Source organism: Silurus aristotelis, assembly GCF_946808225.1.
Source record: "Silurus aristotelis genome assembly, chromosome: 6".
Lineage (NCBI taxonomy): Eukaryota > Metazoa > Chordata > Actinopteri > Siluriformes > Siluridae > Silurus > Silurus aristotelis.
Window position 1 is genome coordinate 29380616 of NC_139579.1, and position 12270 is coordinate 29392885.

The following is a 12270-nucleotide window of genomic DNA, read 5'->3' on the forward strand; positions in this document are numbered from 1 at the left end:
TCCATACTGTAGGTTTTGAGTGTATTGTGTGTGATATACTGGATATGCTCTTTTTTTTTTGTGAATGTGCACCATGCAGGTATGCAAGAACCTGTGTGTGTGTGTCTGCAAGCCATCTCTACCAGATGTGTGTAAGGTTGTGTGTATGTGTTTAATCACGATTGTGTATGTGCTGTTTCATTTGCATACACGTGTTTGCATGTATGACCTTCCTGTCTGGGTTGTGTGTGTGTCTGTGTGTTCTACAGGTGTACTGAATGGAGCCCAGCTGGGAGCAGGTGAACTTCTGCAGCATCGTCTGCGCTGTGGAGAGGTGGACGCTGCAATAGGCATTCTGGGTAATATGGACTGGTGCATGATGGGAGCAGACTGCTTTCGCGGTCTCATCTCGGTGTCTGATCACCTGCTCAGAAAACCCCTGAACGAGCAGACGGAAGGTAGGAATGTGAAAATTGTTACATAGCTGTAGGATGTATACAGTAGAGGGAAGAATGGTGTGAAAGAAGTAATCAAATACAATGATATAGTACTTACTGATGTCGCACAAAGTGTGTACATTGTAGTTTTACTTCTGCATTGTGGTGAAGATGTACAGTACTCTTCTGAATCAATGCAGATACAAACGAGATCAGTGCAGTGAATAAATGGAGTGAAACATCATTCTTCTCTTGTCCAAAAGTTTTTCGGCATTAGATTATTTCCATATTAGTGCCCAGTCTCTTGATAGCCAGCAGCTGTACTGATCGGATAGTGTAGTCTGAACTCTATTAGTGCAGAATTAATTTAGTTTAATTATATTCTATTTGTAGAGTACTTTTAACAATGAATATTGTCCCAAAGCAAGCCGGTGGTGGCAAGGAAAACCTCAATGAGATGGTAAAGGTCCACATGAAATGAGTTTAAAAGCATTTGAAATATAATTTTCTGCATTTAAAATAATTTCTGATCAATATTTTCCATCAGTGTACAAAGTGGCATCAAAAAGTTTTGAGACTACTTTTGTAACACGCCAACAGATGGCAGCACAAGCATGCACGCACAGTCAAAGGGTGCACCGTTGTTCATAAGTCATTGTGCCAAACGACATCGTCCTGTGTACATCAGGAGCCGTGCAACTGATGCTAATCTGTCCACGTGCGCACCCTGTCACCGGGCTCTCCTTACACTTGGGTTTCTCACCGGAAACCAGATCTCACTTCTGTGCTTGACACGCTTTACAAAGAAGATTTACAGGACACATTCCAGAAATACTTTCTTGTAAATAGAGCTAGTCTAGAAACATTTTACCCCCTTGTATTGCTCAGGTTTCGATGTGCTCGGTATGGATTACTTTGGCCAGACAGTTCTAAAGAAAAAGCTTTTTATGGATTCCTCAGTGTAGATAAAGACATCAGTGAAGAAACATTGCAGAGCTTGTGTCAATGATCAACTCACCTTTATTAAGGAGAGTAACATTTTGAAGGTACCACTGTTGTATGCTCTTCCGAGGACCAACTTTACTCACACTATTGATCAAAATACCTATATAACAGGGTGCTAGTGGCCACAGTGATTTTGTGCTACTATGCGAGTGCTACGTATTGCAGCTGAAAATACTAGAATTATGTCCACCTTTTGACCAATCAGATTTGAGAATTTGCACAGTGGTATAAGATAAAATAACACTTTAGTGATTCCAGATGGGAAGTTTAAATGTTAGAAAAGGTTTTTAAAAAATCAGCATCCTGTTTCCACTAATCATAGTTGAGATGTTTCGACAATTGATTGAAGTCCACCTGTGGTAAATTCAGTTGATTGGACATGATTTGGAAAGACACACACCTGTTTATATAAAATGTCCCACATTTAACAGTGCATGTCGGAGCACAAACCAAGCCATAAAGTCCAAGGAACTGTCTGTAGACCTCTGAGACAGGATTGTATCGAGGCAAAGATCTGGGGAAGGATACAGAAAAATGTCTGTAGCATTGAAGGTCCAAGCACAATGGCCTCCATCATCCATAAATGGAAGAAGTTTGGAACCACCAGGACTCTTCCTAGAGCGGGTTGTCTGGCCAAACTTAGCATCGGGGTAGAAGGGCCTTGGTCAGGGAGGTGATAAAGAACCCGATGACCACTCTGAAAGAGCTTCCGCATTACTCCAAGGAGCGAGGAGAACCTTCCAGAAGAACAACCATTTCTGCAGCACTCCACTAATCAGGCCTGTATGGTAGAATGGCCAGATGGAAGCCACTCCTCAGTAAATGGCACATGACATCCCACCTGGAGTTTGCCAAAAGGCTCCTGAAGGACCCTCAGACCATAAGAACCAAAGATTAAACACTCTGCCAAGCGTCATGTCTGGAAGAAACCAGGCACCGCTCATCACCTGGCCAATATCCTACCTACAGTGAAGCATGGTGGTGGCAGCATTATGCTGTGAGGATGTTTTTCTATGGCAGGAACTGTGAGACTGGTCAGGTTCGAGGAAAAGATGAATGCAGCAATTTACATTCTTAGACATTCTTGATGAAAACCTGCTCTAGAGCGCTCTGGACTTCAGATTGGGGCAATGTTTTATCTTACAAAAAGACAATGACCCTAAGCACACAGCCAAGATAACAAAGCAGTGTCTACAGGGATGACTCTGTGAATGTCCTTGACTTGAACCCAATTGAACATCTCTGGAGAGTTTTGAAAATGGCTGTACACTGACGCTCCTCATCCAACCTGATGGAGCTTGAGAGGTTCTGCAATTAAGAATGGGAAAAACTGCCCAAAAATAGCTGTGCCAAGCTTGTGGCATCAAACTCAAAAAGACTTGAGGCTGTAATTGGTGCCAATGGTGCTTCATCAAAGTATTGAGAAAAGGCTTTGAATACTTGATTTTTATTTATTTATTTATTTTTATTTATTTATTTTTTATAAATTTGAAAAGATTTCAAACGCACTTCTTGGTGTCATTATGGGGTATTGTCTGTAGAATATTTACTATATGTACTATATTAAAAATCATTTTGAAAATGAATATGATTGAGGTGAAGAACCACATTATTTCTTTTCTTTACAAATAATGATATTGACTGTTTTACTGTGTGTAGCTCAGTTAGAAGCCACTTTGGGGATGTTCTACTCTCCATCCAGAGCTTTAACAGACACAGTCATACTGGAGTTTCGAGACCCCATCAGCCGCTACGCACGAAGATTCTTTCATCACCTGCTTAGGTATATATACACACACACACACACACACACACACACACACACACACACACACACACACACACACACACAACCACATCACAACAGTAATGGTGAATCTGGTTTCTCAGAGATTTTATTTTTTTGACCAAGTTAATAGATCACTACTAATTATTTATACTTCACTATGTGTAAATTTCTTTCCTTAGATGGAAGTGTCATTGAAGATCAATAATAGGATAAAATTATTTAAATCATATACTAGGATAATAGCAGTCAGTGTATCTCAACCCAAATGAATGTATTCTAGCAGTATTCTATCTGAGGGAAAATTTTGGAATAATAATGTTTATTTTTTTTACTGCAGTTCCACAGAATTGTCATGGCCCAGCATCTTATTAACACACTGAGTATTTCCTCTGTTCCTTGATTAACTAAACACTCATCTGTATATCCAAGCCCAGAGATTGATAATAAAGGGACCTCTGGCTAGCTGTTCTATAACCATTCAGCAATCTACTGCTTCATTTCAGGCACCAGCGCTTTGAGAAGGCTTTCCTCTTGGCTTTGGACATCAGAGCTCGAGACCTGTTCATGGTGAGGCACAATTAATATATCAGGAGTAACCAATAAAATTGAATTTACTTGGATTTCATGCAGTTGGATGTGTAGAAGTGTTTACAGCTGCTAATCTTAACCCCAATCCTAAATCCCTACGATTAACTATGTTGAAATAGCGTTTAAATACAATCATGACACCATATTGGAAGTCAAATATATTGACCAGCCAAAACATTACAGTTTTCATCAGTTGCTTTGGAGCATTTTTCAGATCAGAAATAAAATTCTCAAAACTACTTGTTCAACCTCCAAATCATCTATTCACTCGTGCACACCATAAAAGCAATTTCTCTAAATTACATTTATTTAATTGATTGTGCACAATCGTCTGCCATTTCCTACATTATCAACTCATTCATTCATTCATTTTCTCCCGCTTATCCGTAATTCGGGTCGCGGGGGCAGCAGTCTAAGCAGACCCCCGCCTTCGACTGCTGCCCAATCCTCACAGCACCGTCCCTTACGGTCCCTCCTGCAGGTGGTGAGCCCACGGGAAGGCGGCCCCACGTCACTCCGACGTCACGGACCTTGATATTTCCCTCGTAAGGGACCCCCGGAGCATAGAGGGTTAAGGGCCTTGCTCAAGGGCCCAAGAGTGGCAGCCTGGCGATACCGGGGCTTGAACCCCAGACCTTCCGATCGGCAACCCAGCGCCTTAACTGCTGGAGCCACCACTCCCCCTACATTATCAACTGTTTGTCAAAATATATTACACTATAATATACAGGCAATAGGTATAAAGCACTTTTACCTTTAACCACATTTATTTACAAAATAGTGCGATGCTTTGAGCCTGCATACCGCTAACCTCCTGCTTACATGCTGCTTAATAGGACTTTGACCTCCAAAAGTTTATTCTTAACTAATACATAAAGCCTTTATTTTGCAGATGTAGTCATGACTTGCTGGAAAAATACTAAAACATTGCTAATGTAAATAAAGGTTACGATAATTAGTTTTTTGTTTTGTCCATCTTATATATAACAGCGGTACTACACTAGCCACACCTCTTTTTATAATTTATTCATATCACCCCGCCTCCTTTTTTTACTCTCTTGTTCTTTGATAAGCAGTATGAATTGTAAATATACAGTATTTAATTCTTCAGCTGTGCACGTTATTACCCACAAAATCTGATGTCAAGTGATGATTTGACATGAAAGGCATGGTGCAGATGGAATTTGATGTTGATTTCATTTTTTGGGCAGGATCACGAGAGCAACAGTTGCTCCTGATGGTAAAATGGTGGTGCGAAAAAAAAACAAAACCTTTTCTTCTTCTTTTTCTGCGCCACGTCTCTGTGCCCTAAATATGTGAAACCCCCTTTTCCACACTCAAGTGACACCTTCTCTATTAGCGTTCACATTCACTCGCTCTCTCCCTCTCTCGCTCACTCTCCCCTTCCTCCTTTCATGGCGGTCACTCGTGTTCCAATTCATTCACCACTAAGTGCTGGTGTTGAGGGTCCAGATTGAAGAAGGTGGAGCTGAACCTGTGGAGCTTGAAAAAGCGAGAGAGGGGGCAGAAGCGAGTGATTGGTTGGTTGGGGTTGGGGGGGGGGGGGGTAGTGTGGAACTGGCAAAAAGGTACCTTGAAGCTGTCATTGTTGGGTTGTGCAAGAAGAGAAAGAAAAAAGGGAGAGAGAGAGAGAGAGAGAAAAGGTGCAAATTATTAATTCTTCATGAATGCCACTTTCTTGAAAATCAACAAAGAGAGCAGTGAGGAGGAGGAGGAGGAGGAGGAGGAGGAGGAGGAGGAGGGCGAGCTGAAGGGGAGGGGGTACTTTCTGTCTGCCAGCGGCGGCATTTCACCCTGTAGCCGTGCCACATGTTAATTAGCCAAAGTTAAATTAACCTCCCTGCAGGAGAGAGAGGGAGAAAGAAAGAGGGAGAGAGAACGAGTGGGGGTCCTTGTTCTATCTGATCTCGTCCCCTCTGTGGCACAGGGGTCTGCACTGCTTTTGTCTCTGAACCCAGGAAAAGAGGCCTGAAAGAATTCCTCTCGCTCTGGCTTTTGTGAGGGGCCCACTTTTGGCGTGGAGGGGTCGGGAGTCGGAGAGAGGGAGCGGAAGGAGGTTATGAGCACAGACTCCTTTTATTCTCGCAATAGTCTCTGCTTTGTCAGAGTATAACATGCATTGCAACAACATTCTACAAAGTCATAACCTCATAATTTTTCTTTTTCACTCAGATGTTCGTCGATTTGTTCCTCGCTTCTAAAATCACCACACTGAAAATGTCTTGTTCTGACCTCATATTCTCCACAATCATTGTAATTTCATTAAATTAATATTAAATTAACAGCCAGAATACCTACAGCTATCAGCAGTTATAGCTAACGGGTAGTTTTAGGTAACACAGTCATGAACCGTGTCCAGCAATGGATTTTTCTTGTACTTGAGTAACGGTACAAATCCTGTAAAGGTTCAAATGCACCTTTTGCATTTCTACAAAATGGGAACTATGAGAAATGAGGCAGTTCAGTGTTCAATTCTCCTGCATCTCCTTTTCAAGGAGAGTGTTTTCTATTCTTACAGACACACAGTGAGTGAACACTTACTCCACAAACACTCTCACCAGAACTATAGGCTTGTGCGATCGTCCACCTGCTCGCTGTCACATTCAAATACACTTATCCCTCGTTCCAGACCCCACGCCATAGGCGAAAATCTACGAAGTGCCAACCTAATATGTATACAGTACAGTACACAGAATACCTGTATTTCTTAAGACTTTATATAAACCATCCTGACACTCTTATAAACCTTTCGTCTGCTCTTAAACACTGTCACTATTTTTAAACCTACGTAATTTTAACATAAAAAATTCAATATAGGTATTCACCGGTGAAGATACAACTTAAATGATGAAGATGATGAATTAATTGTGCAGTACTAATGATGATGATGGTGATGATGAAATTGATGCACTGCATACCCAAGAAGAGCATTACAGCTCTTCTGAAAGCGTAGTTTTTTTTAGAAAATGCTCATTTTACCGCAAAAAATGTAAATGACTCTTAACGATACTACGTATATACCGAAAGCTTGAACCGCGATGTGGCGAGGGATTACTGTATACCGTATATCATATAGTACGGCAGTGTAAATTGTACAGTGCTGTAGCATAAATTGCTCCATTTTGCAAAATGATGTGCTGTAATGTGTTAATATTTTAACACATTACATCATACTACCCCTTACTGACCACCAAGTTACGACTAAGTCATCGGAACACGTCGCCATTGTAAGTCGGGGGCTACCTGTACTTCAATAATGTACTTATGTCCAGCATTGAAATGTATAAATGTTCAGCTTATCACTACAGCTGTCTTGGTCACTTTAGTAGCCTAATGTAACCACTTAGTATTTGTTTATACCATTTTTATTCCCAGCTCACATTTCTTCTGACAAAAGGATATTTGGCTCTGGGCTACTGATCGTAAGGTTGGGGGTGTAAAATATATTCACTGATCTTGATTCAATATAATGTATAGAATTACGCCCATTCATAAAAGAAAATGATTCTACTAATATGTATTTGACTGTGTGAGGATTGCAGTGTGTGTTTAGAAAAGAGAACTATTTAAAGCTTAAGAAAACAGTCATATAAGGAAAAGGACCTTCTGTACAGATGCTAGAAATAAGTATGTGACAAGTTATTGATCATCCATCAGGAGCTCACTCATGGTAAAGATACTTTGTCTAAAACTAAAGAAAGTGATGTATGGTATTGTGTGAACAAAACTGGATTCTGGAGTGGCGTTTGCAAACGTTACTCGTCTTTAATACCTTGTTAACCTGGATTCGAAACCTTCAAGACTTTTGGGCACGTTCTTCTGATGTGATCAGAAAAAATGATTTTACACCAGAGGTTCAAGCCCTTGCAAAGCTGCCACTTTTGGGGCCCCTGAGCAAGTCCAGGTGCGGTGCATTGTGGTTGACTGTGTGCTTCCTAACATCATTGGGAACCGCATGTTCATACCTACTACACAAATACTTCTCTTCTTGGCTCATTAAAAGTTGGGCTCATTTGCGGTCTGATCGAGCCAAATTATCACTCGCATGGATCGCAGGTGTTGGGGTTTGTGTGCACGAGTGTGTGCACGCACATGTTTGTCAGCTTCACTATTTCACGCCGAACTCTTTTATGCGCCGAGGGGAATATCAGCCATCGCTTTTCGTCGTCATTACCAGCACTCGAGCGTCGTTTGTGTAATCTCCCAGCAGTCCAACACGCAGCTAAAAGACTGCATATCTGCTTGTAAAGCTCTTAAATAAATAAGATTAGAGCGTGTTCCTGTGTGCTGTTCAGGCTGTTTACAACGCGGGGCGTAATATCTGATGGTTTATGCACAGAATTATTGTTATCCCTTCTAAGTCTTGTGGATTTTTAGCACTGAGCTTCTCTCTCTCTCCTTTCTGTCTGCTTCTATTTCCAGCTTTCTCTCCTAGTCTTCTTCTCTGATCCCATCTCTCTCTCTCTCTCTCTCTCTCTCTCTCTCTCTCTTTCACAGCCACAATCAAGGTTCTTCATGAACCTGAAACAAAATGAAGTGTTTCTATCTAAAGCCTCAGGAAGAGATATCCTATGCTATGAAGGCAGAACAGTTTTAAAAGACGTTAAGATCTGAATCATTTCAATTAATCAGTGCTGCCTTGCATCCTGAAACGTATCTATTCCATGTTATTCGAGATAATTATTGTGGTCATATCAAACTGGGACATTTAATTTTACAGGTATAAAAACAGATGCTAGCATGGCGGTACTACGCAAAACTATTGTGTCCCATTACTGACATGTCGTGGGCCAGAGACTGTTGATCAAGATGGCAGACAGCAGCATTGGTGCATGGAACAGCGTGCGGTGAAAACGTTTCTTGTGAACAAAGGTCAAAGGTCAAACTTGCGTTTGAGACGTTCAGACACATGAAGACATTTGAATGATGTAAACGTTTCCCAGATGGTCGTACGTCCCTCAGTGACGAAGTGGAACAGGGCTGTCCTGGGATGGTTCAGGGGTACCGACAAATCTTTCCAGGCGTTAGTTAAACGCTGGGATAAGTGTATAACTGCAGCAGGGGAGAATGTCGGAAAAATAAACACAGTTTCCACTCTTTAAAATCTTTTAGTCTGCTTGATAAATGAATTAGTGGTGGATGAAGTACACAAACCATGTCTAGTGAATAATAACAATTAGTCAAACACTGAAATCTATTTTCAAGCAATAATAATAAATAAATCTCAATCATCATGAGCCCAAAACCTTCTTTTAATCTACTTAGGAAAAGAAAAAAATGCACAAATAAGGCCATGTGTGTTGTGGCGAGTTCGAGTCAGGAGTTTCTTCCAGCATTTATTCCTCTCAGAATGTTCTGCTTGCTGATGAACTGACGCTGAACTGTATGTTGGTGATTAGTTGATCCCATCAAGCGCCATTTAAACGATTACAATGATCGGTGGTTTGCTGCATGGAAAAAAAATACGATATTTGACATTGAAATGTAGTGAAGTTAAAGTAAAAGTCCCCGAAAAAGCAACTTAAGTACAGTAAAGAAATTATATTTACTTCCTTACTGTCCACCGCTGTCTGTTTCAGCTGATGATGTTATTAGGTTCCACATGTGTGAGATGAATGGCAAGAAAGCACACAAGGACACAGAGGAGGTGAGGTGCCTGATTTAGATATGAGGATATTAGAAAACCTACAGGACGAACAAAATTAACAAGAATGCCTGTATAATGTTTGCAAACAATGGTTTAATAGAATCAAGCAAGTCTGAAACCAGACCAACACTGCAGCGGGACACTGCCCTCAGGACTCCTTTTACTGCAGTGAGCATGCCCAGTGTGAAAACCACCTCAGCTGAATGTATTAGAGGGCGTGTCTCAGTTGCTGTTGCTATTCTGACCTTGAACTTGGTTCGATTTTCTTTTGTGATATTGACTCTCGCATTTAAATGGAATGCTATTTGAGGGCAATATTAAAAATGCCACTATGATATATATAGAACTCATGAGAGCACATATACACACACACACATCCCCTAAAGCATCTATTACACCAATATATCTGATATTACAAATCTACAATCCACAACATATCTATGTGCACATATCTGCAAATAGTTTTACTCTTCAAGAATGTGATTTTCCAACCCCAGAAATCATTTTCCTGTCAATAAATGTTGTCCGTTTCACATTTTCTGTCTGAGAGAAGTCTCCAAATGGAATTGTGGATGTAAACTGACATTTGGAGGCACATCGGGAGGCTAAATGGCGGGTTGATGCAGAGATAAAGATATTATATTCCATTCTGTAAGATGAGAGGGATGGAAAATGACATTTTGTGCGTGTGCACACGCTCGTGTGTGTGCGTGTGCGTGTGTGTGTGTGTACGACCACCTGCTCGTAATGAGAACGTCTAAACTCCTATTTTTCGACATGAAGAGCGCCGCTCTCGCTTTCTAAAAGGTGACACCTTCCTCTCTCCACATCTCCTTTGCCCCAGCTTCTGAAAGGGAAGAGATAAGATCCATCAGAGTGAGAAAGGGGGAACGAGGGGAGAGGGGGTTAAAGAGAACAAACATGACGGATTTTTTTTTTAGAAAGTTTGATACTCATTTTTTCCAGGGTTCTATTAAACTTCAAACAGGTGTCTCTGTCTCTCATGCTCGCTCTCTCACACTCTTACTCACTCTGTCTTCTACAAAATGCTTTGATATTGTCTATTGACGAGCGGAGCCTCATTTCTGACTTTTTCCTCTATTTTATTTTGCCTTCTAAAGGACCTCCATTATGTGGCACTGGACAACGGGGAGCCCGTGTTGGCCAGTGTGGCCCAACGGAAGGCTCAGGAGCTGGATGCGGAAGAGGTCACAACCTCTGACCAAGGTGAGAATGGTGTTTCAAGCCGATATTGGATTATAAACATGTAACCAGGCCTTGAGAAAATATTGCTTTTACTGTTGTGATTTTAGTAGAAATGATGCACTAGATTTTAAAAATTATGTTTCTGAAACTGCACTTTAACAATCACCGCTATCAAAACCTTTACAACACTCAAACCCATAACTAGTTACAGTAACTATAGTGCCCAGGAGGAACTTCAGTGATTTCTCATATACAATGTTTACAATGTATTGGAATGACAGAAACTCGACTTATAGAGAAAAACTATTCAGAATGATAAATAAAACGGCTTTCAAACCCATAAATATTTTAGAATCTTTTCCAGTATTTATTTATTCATTTACAGAAAATGTTATAAAAAAAAAAAAGAAAGAGAGAAAAGACAAAGTATGGTTAATTAATTTTTTCTGCCAATAGGTAGGCATACTTTTTAAAGGAAGCCCAGACAGTAACAAAGTATATATACTATATGTATCAGCATTGATATGGTATATGACACAGAATTGTGTGTTTATTTATTTTTTATTATTGTTTCTTTCAGAGTTGATTGCAATAATCCTGGGTTCATGTGCTTTTGGTTTACCAGTTATTGTACCAGTAGGGTGGTTTTGATAAACAAAAAATACCTAAAATCTGATAACTGCTTCTGAGTTTCAAGCCATTGTTTCTTAATAGTATTGTTACTAATTATTCAATTATTTAAACTATTAAATGCCATGGGGGAAAAAACTGATTCACACCGTATTTTCCGGACTCATTCCGTATTCATCATTTTCCACGTTTTGAACCCCTCGGCTTAAACAATGAAGCGGCTAATTTATGGATTTTTCCTGGGTTTTTCCCGGTTTCACAAACTTCAAGCCAAAAAACTGAACCCCATAACATTAGACTAATTAAGTTGCGGATTGGGTTCAGGTGAACCAATAAAACTCTTTATATTAAATCAGATGCGCTCCCACTGAATCGGGCCGCACCACATCATAAATATGGATGATGTTTCTCTGACGTTTGACCTGCCGCTCACTCGGACTGTCTACAGGAAATGCGAATCATTCGTCACGCTGAAAACAACCGGGCATGAAAAAAAGCACTTCACCTGTGTTCTGAGCTGCACGGCATCGGGAGAAAAGATTCACCGATGGTGATTTTTTAACCGCACGACGATGCCAAAAGAAAAACTCTCGAGAGAAATAGTTGTGAAAGGAAGGAGGAAGACAGTAAACAATGACTTTCTTGGTAGGCTACTGTTTAGATACAAGTCGTGTAACAGACACTGTATTTCATTAAAGCCTGTGTAAAGTTCATTAGTTTCAATATAGGCTTATAGGCAGGTGCGGCTTATTTATGTTCAAAATAAAAATCTTTGTCATATTCAGAGGGTGCAGCTTATTTTTGGGTGCGCTTAATAGTCCGGAAATTCTGGTAAATCTCAACATTTTATGGGAATTTTGCACATTTGTTCATGTTGAAAGAGAGGCGCATTAATTCATAGTGGCTCAAAATGAGTATAAATATATACTTTAAATACAAGTTAACCCATTTAGTATGTATAGATCATT

At 40.4% G+C, this 12270-nt stretch overlaps 1 protein-coding gene across 3 annotated transcripts in view; it reads left to right on the plus strand.

The window, feature by feature from the left end:
• Positions 1–12270, plus strand: part of wdpcp (WD repeat containing planar cell polarity effector) — an 88978-nt gene that overhangs the window by 65499 nt on the left and 11209 nt on the right. For 2 of the 3 annotated variants that reach the window (XM_083544655.1, XM_083544656.1), the window contains exons 13-16: positions 249–437; positions 3081–3204; positions 3714–3777; positions 10588–10693. In XM_083544655.1, the coding sequence (XP_083400781.1) occupies positions 249–437; positions 3081–3204; positions 3714–3777; positions 10588–10693 (483 nt within the window). Of the gene's footprint in view, positions 1–248; positions 438–3080; positions 3205–3713; positions 3778–10587; positions 10705–12270 lie in introns of all 3 variants that reach the window. The other variant, XM_083544657.1, reaches the window with a different exon arrangement.